Source organism: Entelurus aequoreus, linkage group LG18 (genome assembly GCF_033978785.1).
Source record: "Entelurus aequoreus isolate RoL-2023_Sb linkage group LG18, RoL_Eaeq_v1.1, whole genome shotgun sequence".
Taxonomy (NCBI): domain Eukaryota; kingdom Metazoa; phylum Chordata; class Actinopteri; order Syngnathiformes; family Syngnathidae; genus Entelurus; species Entelurus aequoreus.
In genome coordinates this window covers 15,769,477-15,784,252 of record NC_084748.1, presented here as the reverse complement: position 1 = coordinate 15,784,252, position 14,776 = coordinate 15,769,477, and the positions used below count along the sequence as shown (strand labels likewise).

At 38.0% G+C, this 14,776-nt stretch overlaps 1 protein-coding gene across 2 annotated transcripts; it reads left to right on the top strand.

Moving 5' to 3' along the window:
• Positions 1 to 2,198: 2,198 nt before the first annotated feature.
• LOC133633858 (lipopolysaccharide-induced tumor necrosis factor-alpha factor homolog) lies at positions 2,199 to 14,042 on the top strand. 2 transcript variants are annotated; one of them, XM_062026606.1, is made up of 5 exons: positions 2,199 to 2,270; positions 12,195 to 12,382; positions 12,459 to 12,542; positions 12,679 to 12,880; positions 12,951 to 14,042. In XM_062026606.1, exons 2-5 carry the CDS (start codon positions 12,250 to 12,252, stop codon positions 13,057 to 13,059), a joined length of 528 nt encoding a protein of 175 aa, XP_061882590.1. In that variant the 5' UTR covers positions 2,199 to 2,270; positions 12,195 to 12,249; the 3' UTR covers positions 13,060 to 14,042. The 2 variants fall into 2 exon arrangements, with proteins under 2 accessions (XP_061882590.1, XP_061882589.1); XM_062026605.1 differs by lacking the exon at positions 2,199 to 2,270 and adding an exon at positions 8,247 to 8,386.
• Positions 14,043 to 14,776: the final 734 nt, after the last annotated feature.

Sequence of the window (14,776 nt, the reverse complement as noted above, 5' to 3'; positions counted from 1 at the left end):
TGAAGGGCAAAGGCAAAGTCGGAAAAGGCAGGAAGCTGCACGAGCCCAGTTCATAAAAGACCCCTATCGCTTCACCAAGTCACTTTTGGGAGAGGCTAGGTCAGGGACTCTAACAAGTTCTAAGGAGGAGGTGGAGGAGTTTGTTGAAGAGACATTCAGTTACCCTTCAAGAAACGATGCCCTACCAGAAAATCACGGGCTTGGTACTATCAGTCCACCAACATCCTCCCTCAGCACAGAATAACCATCATGGAGAGAGGTTCAAGAGGTCGTCAAGCACGCGAGATCAGCTTGATATTCAGGTCACGAGATGTAAACGGAGTATTGTTGGCGGTTTTCGGATGTTTTTTTATTTTTAAAGGGCTTTATGAGTGCAATAGAGTACTCCCGTTAGCTTCATTGTTAGCCACCTCATACTTATATACATATACATCAGTGGTTCTTAACCTTGTTGGAGGTACCGAACCCCACCAGTTTCATATGCGCATTCAACGAACCCTTCTTTAGTGAAAAATAAAATGTTTTTTTTTTTCAAATTCAAGACAAAGTTATATGTTTTTGGTAACACTTTAGTATGGGGAACATATTCTAAGTAACAAAGACTTAATTGAGAGTTTTTTGGGCACTAGGGGAACATATTCTAAGTAACAAAGACTTAATTTAGAGTTATTTGGTTAGGGTTAGGGCCAGGGTTAGAGCGTTAGGGTTATAATAAGGCCATGCCGAATAAGGCATTAATAAGCACTTAATAATGACGAGTTAAGAGCCAATATGTTACTAATTTGCATGTTAATAAGCAACTAATTAATGGTGAATATGTTCCCCATACTAAAGTGTAACCATGTTTTTTTACTGGTGCACAAAATGAACCGTACATGAACATCACCTTGTTCAAACAACAAAACCAACACAGTGCATAAACTCACAACAAATTACACACCTGCAAATCAGTCTGACTTCTGCTTTTGTCGTATCCGTAATACGGCGATAGGGAGAAGTTTTTATTTACACGATGAGTCGGGTGTGTTTTGACCTCCGCCGAACCCCTGAGCCCGACTCACCGAACCCCTAGGGTTCGATCGAACCCAGGTTAAGAACCACTGATAGATATATATATATATATATATATATATATATATATATATATATATATATATGTATATATATATATGTATTCCGAATTAAAATGCATTAAAAAAATAGTTATTGTATTTTTGTGAATGATAGGTAAAATCCCAAAAACGTGCAGTTCCCTCTTAACTTTATGAATGACTGTGGCCTTTAGGTGTTGCCAAAACCAATCACCAATCCACTTCAATTTAAAGACAGCATAAGTCCATTCCGGGCGGCTAATAATAAACAGGTGTGTGTTTTTCAAGCGAACAACTGTTCTCTGATGGGACTAATTTCACGTGATCAAACATTTTCGAACATGTCACACTACAATATAATAAAAGTATGTAGGATTCCTGCTGATATCGGCTCAATATCGGTATCGACCAATACTCAAGGCTCCAATATCGGTATCATATCCGGAGTGAAAAAGTTGTATCGCGGTACAATATTGTGCCTTTAAACAAGGCCTTGCTCTGCCTGAGCGTCTTCCTGCTAGCGAATGTTGAGTGAACTGACTTGCAAGACAGCGCCCTCTGATGGATTCATAGCTGCAGCACTCTTTTTTTCCTCCTGCAGATAGCGCCACTGAATCCCTTTCCACTTAAGTTACCAAAAATATTTTAAAGCCTCGCTCTTAAACAACAAAACAAAAAAAACAAAAAAAATTGTTGAGTACTGTTACATCATCTACAAATATACACAAAAACAACCACTAAACTCCAGTCAAACAAGAAAATGTACTTTTTATTTCAATTTTAATTTCTGCTCTAGGTAAATCCTGATTGGTCAGTGCCCTGCCACACCTGCCACACATCTTTTGATGTTTCCCGAGTTGTTTGTTAACCAAAACAATAACAAAAAGTCAACACGTAAGAATGTTGCTTACAAGTGACCATCACTAACGTCATACGTGTGTGTGTGTGTGTGTGCGTGTGTGTGTGTGTGTGTGTGTGTGTGTGTGTGTGTGTGTGTGTGTGTGTGTGTGTGTGTGTGTGTGTGTGTGTGCGTGTGTGGGGGAAGGATAATGTTGCCAAATTCCGCACAGGATAAAAAACAGGTCGGACAGGCTGTGATGTGATGTCACAGTCGTTTTTATTGCCAGCGACGTTCCAGCTGCTTTATTTAACTGTCAGTCAGCTTCTCTTTAATCAAAGGTAAGACTTTTAATTAGAGCGGCACCTCACAATTATTTCTCGACTCGATTAATCTATTTAATATTTTCTCGATTAATCTGTAGATTAATTGTCTGTGTCTAACTTGTTTTTGTGTGTGTGTTGGCACCACATTTTTTGCGAATACATTCCCGAAAATCACACCAGAAAATGTTCTTGTATGTAGAAACTTCAAATGTGTGTTGTTTGGTCGGGGATAGACAATTAAATTACTTATTAATTACCGTTTTATTCCCTCTGTCATCCTGGGCGATCGCCCTTGATGCCTTTTCATTGCTCGCCATTTCTAATTTGCATTACCAAACACCTCAAAAGGCTCTTTTTCTCTCTGAAGGTGTTCTGATCAGGGTTTGGTGCAAGTGAGATCCGTCGATATCATCACATGTGTTACTGTAGCTCCTATGTGTCAAAGTCAAGGCTGGATGAATTATCTATGGCCCCCGGGATGATATTTGATTAGTATTAAAACCGGCCCGCAGGCCACAGCCGCCTGCAGCTGTTTTGCACGCACCAATACTCCATCAGTGTTGGCGCTAGGAATTTTCAAAATGGGGTCCCAGGGACCCTATCAAGTAAAAAAAATGGGGTCCCACAGTACATTTTTGGGGTCCCACTTTTTTGTAAGCGTTTTGAACACAAATGATAAATGTATGCATTATCCTGTTATATCTCACGTTCTATTGTTCTGTTGTGGGGCGGTATAGCTCGGTTGGTAGAGTGGCCATGCCAGCAACTTGAGGGTTCCAGGTTCGATCCCCGCTTCCGCCATCCTGGTCACTGCCGTTGTGTCCTTGGGCAATACGCTTTACTCACCTGCTCCCAGTGCCACCCACACTGGTTTAAATGTAACTTAGATATTGGGTTTCACTATGTAAAAACGCTTTGAGTCACTAGAGAAAAGCGCTATATAAATATACTTCACTGTATTGTTTTTTGGAAAAAGTTTGTCATAAACGTTACTTAATTCATTAAAAAAAATAATACAAAAGAAAACACATTTGTATGCATATGTAAATGTATTCAGTTATAAATATCCATTCAATTTCTTCTTCCCTTCATAGATCTAAACTTTACCGCGGCCGGTATTTTTTTCTATATTTTTATTGTAATATTTCCAGAATGTGTTTGTTCTATTTTTGGCCAAAGTAAGACAAGGAGAACAATCTGAAGTTGTCTTTATTTTTTAGTTTTAATGCCATGATTTTGATAGTCCGGCCCGCGTATTCACATGCCGTCCCTGAGCTAAAATGAGTTAAACACTCCTGTAGTGTAGCTGAGTATTTTATGATTTTTTCATGGAAGGAGATATTCACGATATGATGTGAAAAAGGATCCATAAAATCACCTTCCTTTTTGGGAAGTGAACTAGTAGTGGGTCATACTTCAAATGTGGGTGTCGAGCCAATACCATGTGGTTACCGATACATTTTACTTTAAAATATTCAAAACCACTTTTTTTGATTTTTGATTTTTAATCACAATTATTATCAGCAGAAAAACATGTTTTTAATCAGGCTTTTTACTAATCATGTTAAACTCTTCTTAGGTTTTTTATTCTGGGTTTTTCTATTTAATTTAAACTACTATTAATCTCCCAATGTTATGTTTTTATTCATTTATTGATATAGCATTTATGTTTTAAATTTACATATATTTTAAATATGTTTTATACTCTTTTTAGATGGAGTACATTTTAGTTATTCTCCTGTGTGAACGCCTCAAAAGTGGCGTTTTTCCTCAATCCTCAGTGCCATGCCATGTTTTGTTATTGTCAATAGTGCTGTGTGTGTGTGTGTGTTCTTGTATTTATACTCTTCTTGAGACATCAACAAGGAAAAGTACCTTCCATATGAGGACTGGTGAACAAGTTAGGACCGAAATCATGGTCCCAATACGGAAAACCATTGCATCTGATAGAGAGCCAAATACTAGAGTCCGTGAACATTGCTCTAAAGTCAGGATTTTGTGTTGATTTAATGTGCATACAAAAGGTAAACATTGACTGGTGCAAAGGCAGCAATATATGATAAAACAAGACGGCAGCTAAAGAAGAACTACACTATTTATCCCCGAAAAAACCCGCCAGGTGAATAGCTGATTTCACGACTTCTGGTACTGACGTAAGACAACCCGCGTCCCGTATGTGACCCTAGGATGAACAAATACACTACGGTACTAAGACTATAGTGGCCATTAACAGTTAGCTTTTACAGCTAGGTTGCCCAAAGTGCGACACAGGGGCCATCTGTGGTCTGTGACTCGTTTGTCATCGGCCTTAAGCACATTACAAAGAACAAAATTAGAGATCTCATTTGCACCCCTGGTGGTGAAGTCTATTAAAATTAGGGTGTTCCCAAAAAGGAGGGATTTTTCAAATGGACTGTGTGTCGGTTTTAAAAGTGCTACCCCTCTGGTCAACATATGAAATAACAAGTGTGTAAAAAATTTGATGTGCTCCCCCTCTGGTCAACATATGTAATAACAAGTGTGTGTAAGAAATTGAAATGCGCCCCCTTTGGCCAAAATTAATTTAAAAAAAAAAAAATGTATATAGAGACATACTGTAATAATTTGAAGTAAATAATAAAGATTAAAATCCAATTACAAAAAAAAAAAATCAACAAAATAAAAGCTAACCTTTTTTATATTTGCATAGTATGTATATATTATTAATGTTGTAAATACAAATCTTTATATATCTACAAAGGGTGGTCCTAAAGAAGTAGGCATTTTTCGGAGGTCTCAAGAAGGTAACAAATACAAGAATGTGTGTGTGTGTGTGTGTGTGTGTGTGTGTGTGTGTGTGTGTGTGTGTGTGTGTGTGTGTGTGTGTGTGTGTGTGTGTGTGTGTGTGTGTGTGTGTGTGTGTGTGTGTGTGTGTGTGTGTGTGTGTGTGTGTGTTTTCCTATCGTATTTATTTTCTTTTGGTGTAAAGCATTTTGTGTTGCCAATCGCCCGTGTATAAAAAGTGCTACATGAATAAAGTTTGGTTGATTGGCAACGATATCAACTAAATATTTAAACTCTTTTCATTTTTCTCTTTTATTTCATACAATTGTTTAAGCAATATAAAGTCAAAATACACTTGTCCTGGAATTATTTCCTGAACTTTTAAAATAAAAAAACAGATTTTATGAAGATAAAATATTGAACATACGCTGATACTATCTTTGATATCAACAGTGTCAGTTTATGGATTGATCCACCCTCCTCTGTGTACACCTGGTACACGACAGACAGCAACAAAGCAGCACAGTTGCCTGTCTTGCTGTAATGTTATCCTCTCTCGTCTAGACTAAAGGTGACCGAGCTTTTTGCCTCCAAGGGCCAAAGTGAAAATGTGCCAATGGAAAGACAGCGGTTTTAAGTAGAGATGTCCCAAAACTACCTTTTCCACTCCCAGTACTTTACCAATTAATTGTGTCTGAACGGAGAACAGGAAGTGAATACATGTGTTAGTAATTGCTATGAAATGGAAAAGGGGAGGATTAAACTAAGCTCTGCTTCTTCCTACTCCTTTTCGGACATATTTTAATGAGATACAAGAAAAAAAGTGATGTGTCGTATTGTAACTGCATGCGTGTTCGGAAAAAACCCTAAACCATAAACCATGATACTGGCCGATACCAATATTGATCAAGCACAATATCAGCAGGAATCATACATATTTTTTTGTAGTGTGGAACATTAGACAAGGCTTGGTCTTTTATTATAAAGAAAATAAAACCTATTTATTATTAACCGTCTGGAATGGACTTATGCTGTCTTTGAGTTGAAGTGGCTTTGTATGCGGACACTTTTGTTGCTGGATGCTTTCTAACATGCCTTCGAGACTTTGTATGTGTAAGTAATATGCAACTACAATTATTTGATGCTTGTTTATTTCGACAAATGTGCTGTTTTACAATGCAATACTGTTGAATTAAACACGCTTATGTCTAGCTTGTGTGCTATTATGTTTGATTGATTGATTGATTGAGACTTTTATAAGTAGATTGCAGAGTACAGTACATATTCCGTACAATTGACCACTAAATGGTAACATCCGAATAAATTTTCAACTTGTTTAAGTCGGAGTCCACGTTAATCAATTCATGGCAATGTCAGGTTCTGACGTTGATTTGACCATTGAATTTTGGTCATTTCCCAACCAACAACGTGGATCCAACGTTAAACATCAACGTTTGTCTCAATTTACAAATACAACTATTTTGCAACGTTGTTTCAAAGTCGTTTTAAAGGACATGTTTGTATAATCAACGTTGTATTAATGTCTTGTGCCTGCTGGGTATTTAACCCTATCCCTTTTCCACTTCTTAGCAATTACTAAGATGTTTTTTTTTCCACTTCCTGTTCTCAATTTGTAACACAATTCAACACAATTTGATCTTTTGAGTTTAGTTTACAGTAATAACAAACAATCAACAACAACATAAGATCAGCGAGAACGACAGCGGGTAAAAAAATTATTAAGCAAACCATAATCATACTTAATTATGTAAAAAATATATTTAACATTACACTTGAGGAGTTTCCAAATATCATAAATGCCAAAATATGTCTGTTTCCACAGTGATTGATGTACAGATGTATCTTGATTTTTACGTTTTATACCACTTTTTTTATCGTCAACTTTTTGGTTATTCAATTTCTGTAAAAAAAATGTAATTGAGTACAACTACAGAAAATGCATCATAGGGCCCAAAAAAGTTGTGAGTGCCAGAAATTTGATAAAGAAGGTGAGAAACTTGATTGAAATGTTGCTGTTCATTCATTTGTAATTCTAATTCATATGTTTTCGGCACTTAAAACTAAAATGTGTTTTCTTTTGATATTTTACAACGGATTGGAGTTGTATTATTTCTTATGGAGAAAACGTATTCGGTTTTTGTCTGACCTTTTAGAACAGTGGTACAGCGAGATACGAGTGCATCAGCTTACGAGTTTTTCAGAATATGAGCTGTCGCTCAGATAATTGTTATGCTTTAAGTTGCAAGCAAATGTTGGAGTTACGAGACAGTAAGACAGTAAGATCTGATCAAAACGTCCAGTTTTACTCGCTAGCATTAACTTATAGCTCGCGGCGGACATGACTTTGTTTTTCCAACCATAGGAAGGAAGTGAGTGAGCGTCAAGAACAGTACTGAGAAAAAGTGGATGATATTCATTGAATTAAAGAAAGAAATTGTCAGAAACATGAACGAGCGTGTAGCGAGCTAACTCTGTGAAGCCGTTGGAGCGTAGCACTGCTAGTCTGCAACATACTGAAGCAGGATGAGTCAAAAACCCCCGCCAAGGACGTTAAAATAATATCTAAACGGTCATGAAAATATGGAGAAGCTGCTGATGGTGTGTTTGACTGAGAAGCAACTGGAAGTAAATACCCCACAAGGCCACTCTCCAAGGTAAATATTGTACATTATTATTACAGTCCTTCAAGTTGTTTGGACTACATTATATTGTTTTTATAAACCTTTTTTATTTTTTTTCAAAGGCATGTTACATGTTAAAATGTATGTATTTCACAGATTAATATGATTTGTCCTTTTTGCTGAGGGATAATATTTTTCTTTGGTTTTCACGTAAGAATAGCCCGCAGCACTGATGCTGCTACGGTGCCAAAAATGACAACGAAAATGCAATTAGACCTTCTTTGGCCTCAATACACACAATACCCTATAATGACAATGTGAACTCAGACACAACTTCCTCTAACTCCCAGTACCAATATCGTAGAGACACGAAACAAAAACCTCTATGTAGGTCTCACTCAGGACTACCACTGGACAAAAGTATTGGACACCTAGGACTAGCACCTGCCAGAAGGCGGACCCGACCAATGCTGCTTGCAGCTTTAATTTTCTTTGGTTTTCACGTAAGAATAGGTCTTTAGACCTTTTAGGGAAAACCGAGGTACCACAGTAAAGTCCATTTTTCAGGCATCAAGCTAGCATAAAAATGCTGTTTTGGGTGACATTGTAACCTTCTTAAAAACTCAATAGAACCAAAACAAGGTAAAACTACTCCCCTTTGGAGACGCCTGGCAGATGTGTCATGGAGAGGGAGCAACAACACTGACACCTAGTGGACATTTGCAAGTATGGCTTTGTGTAAATGTTATAGTCACAGCTTGATTATTTACATACATTTTGTGGAAGTAGGCGATAATGGGAGAGGCTGTTGTTTCCTAAAGGTGGTCACTCATTAAACATGACAAGTAAATTTAAACTTAAGGGACAAGCGGTAGAAAATCGATGGCTGGATGTTTTTAAAGGCATGTTAATATAGAGCAGGGGTGCCCACACTTTTTCTCCAGGCGAGCTACTTTTCAATTGACCAAGTCGAGGGGATCTACCTCATTCATATATATAATTTATATTTATTTATTTATGAAAGAGACGTTTTTTAATGATAACACAAGCATGTTTAACACATATAGATTATTTTCTTTCATGAAGACAATAATATAAATTGGTGTATTACCTGATTCTGATGACTTGCATCGATTGGAATCAGACAGTAGTGCTGATAACGTCCACATTTTTGAATAGAGGAAGGAAAACGTCCTCCTTTCTGTCCAATATCACATGAAAGTGGTTAGTTTTTGGCGTCTTGTTCGTGCAGCTTCCATACTCGTTTTTATACACGTTACACGAAATACACTGGCGGCAAACTCCGTAGCTTGCTAGCTTGCTAGCTTGTGCACGCTTGCTTTCTGAGAGTCTTATTTTGTTGACGCAGGCAGGATGAAGCAGCGCTTTTATTGTGAAGACAGGAACTGTGCGGTCTGATTGATTGATTGAAACTTTTATTAGTAGATTGCACAGTACAGTACATATTCCGTACAATTCAATTGACCACTGAAATGGTAACACCCGAATAAGTTTTTCAACTTGTTTAAGTCGGGGTCCACGTTAATCAATTCATGGTAATCATAATTATATATATTATATAATTATCCCCTCAACTCCCCCCAAAATGGATTAACTCGCTGGAATAAAAAAGACAATATAACATAAACGTAGATGCATATGAAAAAGTGCAACATATTTATCTGTACAGTAACCTATTTATATGCACCTTATTGCTTTTTTATCCTGCACTACCATGAGCTAATGTAACGAAATTTCGTTTTTATCTGTACTGTAAAGTTCAAATTTGAATGACAATAAAAAAGTAAGTCTAGTCTAAAGTCTAAGTAATTCATAGTTTAGAGTTTTAGGTTACAGTTTTCGACAGCAGGGGCGCGAGGGTCTGTTGAAATAAAAAGTGTTTCTCGCCCTCCTCTCTGTCATTTTTTCTTAATAATAATCTCGCAGCAGCCATTGTCATCTCACAAAAAAGTGACGTCTTAGTAAAGATTGATGATTGATCATTTTTAGGTCTATTTTTTTAATGCCTGGCTGGCGATCAGTGTTGGGTTAGTTACTGAAAACCAGTAACTAGTTACAGTTACTAGTTACTATATTTCAAAAGTAACTCAGTTACTAACTCAGTTACTTACACCAAAAAGTAATGCATTACTGTGAAAAGTAACTATTTAGTTACTTCTTTTTTTAAAGCTCCCATTAATGCCCTTTTAGCCTTCATTTTAGTACTGTTATTGCACTGGAGAATAACACAATGTGTTGATCAACTTGACATGCATTTGCATCACTGAACTCTGCTAAGCAATGTGGTCTACATACAACACACAAAGACAAAGATATGTTTCAAAGGGCCAATTTATTTCAGGCCAGAACAAATTGACAAAACTATTTTAAATAGCTGCAACATAACATACATAAGTAACAAACAGCGTAATAACAACATAGCTGTAAACGAAATACGTACTTTAACTTTATTTTTACATACCAAAGCCTAACCAGGCGTTTTTTCTCTCAAGGAATTCTGAAATAAAATCATGTCTGAAGCCCAGAACACTCTACACATTTCCCCAGTTTTAGTTTAGAGATAAGGAAATATTGGCCCGGCCCACTAGGATCCCTCTTTATGTTTGTGAACTTTATTTTTTATACATTTAGAGTGATGTGATAATCAAACACTCTAGAAGTCTAGAAATAAAGAGTATATAAGAGAATTGACAGAGTGTGTGTACTATAATTCATAATAACATTGATTTTGATTCAATATTATGTTTTGAGCAATGACAGTTTGAAAGAAAGAAAAAACAGCTTTGTTTTATTAGTCAACATTGTAACGTTTTCTAAATTACATTTCACCTTTAAGGTTTTTTATTTCACTTTTGTTATGATTTTGTTTATTTTAATAGTATTTTTAGAATGTGCTGTGGGCCTTTAAAACATTAGCTGTGGGCTGCAAATGGCCTCCGGGGCACACTTTTGACACCCCTGCTATAGATAATAAAAAATTAAATCTGATAAATCTATCGATAAAAAGCTGAGCCTGGCGACGCATGCGCGTTAACAACTCTCTCTGTCTCCGCCCCTCCCTCACGAATGCTGCTGCGTGCGCCCTCCCCTCCCTCCCCTTCCCACACTCAGACACACACACAGCGCGGCTCATCCGTGTGACACAAGAGATTCAGAAGAACGACACCGTAGCGCTGCCACAAAACACACTCAGATCTTCTGTTTCAAGCCAATACTACATCAAAAGTAACGTAAAATAACGCAGTAACGCATCGTGTAGTAACGGTAACTGAGTTACTGAATATAAAAAATAAAGCGTTAGATTACTAGTTACCGCCGAAACTAACGGCGTTACAGTAACGCGTTACTTTGTAACACGTTATTCCCAACACTGCTGGCGATCGACTGACACACCCTCCGCGATCGACCGGTAGCTCGCGATCGACGTAATGGGCACCCGGATTGACGGATAGACGGATTGTCCTTCTTCACTGTCCATTTTGCAGTTGCAGTTTTATAATACCCCCCCCCCCCCCCGAAAAAACTAAAGCAGGCTTCGCTACACATCTTAAAATAAAATGGCACTGTGACAACTATCCGTCCTTCAGCAACAGGCGTGGGAGTTTTGAGTTGTATTTGGTTGTAAACTCTAAGTAGGTTAAAAATACTTATTGAATATGATTAAAATCAAGAGTAAGATGACTAATTCGGTGTTACTATTTGAGTGGACCCCAGACCCTTATATAGTGGATAAGTTGGGCCGTAGGTCAAAAAGGTTTAAAAAAAAAAAAAAAAAAATTATGTAATGATGTCATCTCCTGAGTGTTTCCTAGCGTCCGGCTTCGAATCAGAATCAGAATCAGAAGTACTTTATTAAACCCCGTGGGGAAATTGAGATTTTCAGCACAATCCCATACAAGATCAGACAAACATTACAGGGAGACAGAACAGGATCGCTGACGGGTCTGCCAACTTCCGGCGCCCCTTAAAAAAAAAGGTGAGAAACAGGTAAATGCTGGTGGGTTTGGTGGGGCGGGGGGTGGAGAGTAAAAAAAATATCCAGTCAAAGGCTGGACTCCAGGGAGGGGGCCGAGACTGAGGCCAAGGAAAAAAACATCATAGCCATAGCACACATAAACATGTTACATAGAATCAACAAAACTTGCAACAGAGGGGAGGGAGTGGGAGCAACGGAGGCCGGCTGCTGCTGTATATGGGCTCCTCAACCGTCCATCCCCCCCAAGGGGAATCAAGCACTGGTGAAGGCGTGGGGTGTGTGGGGTGTGTGTGCATATGCCCATTGGACATTACCTGATAATTGTGACTGCTACTCACGGAGACCTGTCCGGTCTCTGCCTACCATGAACAGATTTTCTAAACCTTGCTTTTCTGAGTTGTACTGTATGTAATCCACATGTCACACATACTGGTCATACTTTATTACCAGGACCACAGCTTACAAGAACTGTCTGGCTGCTTGCTCCAGGATGTATATTTTACCACATGCAAAACATGTTGTTTCTTATGCTTCCAGATATTACAGTAAAAAAAGTCTCAGCAGCTTCCTGTGAGATTTGAATACTCCGCTGATGGACCCTCCTTCGTACGAGGAGGCCACAACCCAGCCGTATACTTTGAGCCCTTCCACCGTCAACGACCAAGATCCCCCTTCTTATCAAGCCGCCTGCCCCTTGGGGGCTCCTCTCCCTTATGAAGCGACCAGTAAGATCACAATTTAGCAGTGCCGTTGTTGCCATTTGTGTGGCTGGTCCTCATGAGGTGCCTCTGTGCTGTCCAGCCGTCATCCAGCAACCCGATCCTTTCCCCGTCTTGACTGTGCCCGCCTCGCCGACCCAAGTCATCGTTCATCAGCCGACACTTGGTACGTGATCTCAGCCAAGGACAAACGTACACTGGAACGACTTATTTACGTCAATTGACCAAGTAAATGACTGTATGTTCTGAAGTTGCCCTCATTGCTGATGTCTTCGCCTGTCTTTGCTCTTTCGGTCTCTCAGTGAGCGGGAGGCTGGACGTCGGCGTCAGACCAAGGGTGGCGGTGTCTCAGCCACAGAGCGTGCACCCTATCCCCATCTGCCAGCTGCGCGATAAGCCCGGTCTTGTCCACTGTTCGAAGTGCAACCAGTCGGTCACCACCAGGGTCCAACGGCGTCCCAATTCGTTTGCCGTCACTCTATGCGTCGTGATCGGCGCCAGCTTGTAAGACGTTCAAAAATGTTTCCAGTGTCAAGTGGCACCAGAATCCTTACACTGTGTCTCTTTGTTTCAGGTTAATTTGCGGGTGCTGTCTGATTCCATTCATGATACCAAGCAATTGGGTTGTTCACCACTACTGTCCACTATGCGGCGAGCATCTCTATTCACACGATTGTCAATAACATGGCGTCGGAAACCATACGACCCCCAAGAAGCTTGTGAACTCACAATATCTGTATTTGGACAAATCTTTGGACTGACACAAATGTGTTTTATGGACCCTTTTGCTGTTAAAAAGAGAATTGATAAGAACAGGATAGGGATGGGTACTGAATCTGGTACTTTTTTGGCACAGACCGAAACCCGCCGGTCCTACTGGGCATCGATTCACGAAAGCGAAAGTACGTTCGGGTAAAGTTTCCAACAATGCCAACAAAGAAATTGACTGAAAAGAACGCTCCAACGTCAGTAAAGTAAGGATGCACTTTTCCAAAAATACGCTAGCTTGATTGTAATGTACATTGGCTTGCTTTTGACATGTGACTTCATAGCATTATCAATTTTACATGGCGATTTCAAATTTGGTAATGAAAACTACGACTAAGAAGAACGTTCCACCAAGCAGCTGGTGCGTTTTAAGTAAAATACTTACAGTATTAACACTTTTTAGGCCATGACAAAAGACTGGACTGCAAAGACTGAACATTTATTAACACACTCAAAAGTATCAAAAACTGGTACAGTTCCCAGGTACTAGGAATTGTAACCATATCAGTTCAAATGTGAACGGTACTCATACCAAGAACAGGATTATTCAGTGCAGACGTTGATGAGTATCTGAGGGTGTCAAATAAAAAATTTTTTTGCAAATGATTGTACAAATGTGTAAAAAAAATTTTTTTTAATGAATGGTTCTAAAAATTCCTTCAAAAATGTATAGATGTATTCAAATGCTTTCAATTCTTTCTTTCAGTTAGCACTTAGCATACGTTTAACACACCAGTAACCAGCTGTTATATTTATTAAAAGTATTGTATTCTTATTGCTCTTACTCGTCATTTGTTTTGTATTTCAAGGTAGTTTTGTTAAAGGTCTGTTGACAAAAGAGCAGCTAGCTTAGAATGTTTTTTTTTTAGGTACAGTCAATTGTTACTATATTTTTGCTTGTCCTATGTTCTGTATTTTAGCAATAAACTACAGTTTTGTTCATTGTTGTTTGTTGACAAAAGAGCTTGGAAATGTAATTTCCGATTCTTAATTGATTAATCAGTTTCGAGAATTGATATATATATATATATATATATATATATATATATATATATATATATATATATATATATATATATATATATATATATATATATATTTTACAATTTTTTTTTTTTTATTAAAACTTTTGCTTTTTCAAAATTTTGGTTGTCCTTTTTAAAAATGTATTCTCAATTTTTGATTTGTATTGTAAAGCTGGGATTGGGTTGGAGTTGGGGTTGCTCTTTTTTCTTGTTTGATTAACATTCTGTGATTTTTGTAAATACAATTGTTATAAATAAATTTTTTTAAAGACATATTTTAGGCTAACACTGCCAAGAGGAGATTCTGTTAACTGTAACCTGTTTTAAAACGTTTTCAAATAATTTATTTACCAAATAATAATTTACCAGAATCGCGTTGAATCGAAAAGCGACTCTGAATCGAATCGTCAACCTACGACTCGGAATCGAATTCGAATCGTGAGTTGCCCAAAGATCGTCACCTCTGCTTACATTAATAATATATCAATACAAATTATTCGTACATATTTTTGCTTGTGGTTTGTTCTTTTTTTACAATACTAAAACAACAACATTGTTTAATGTTTTGCTGAGGAAAGTACTGCTACCTTGTACCATTAGCATTAAG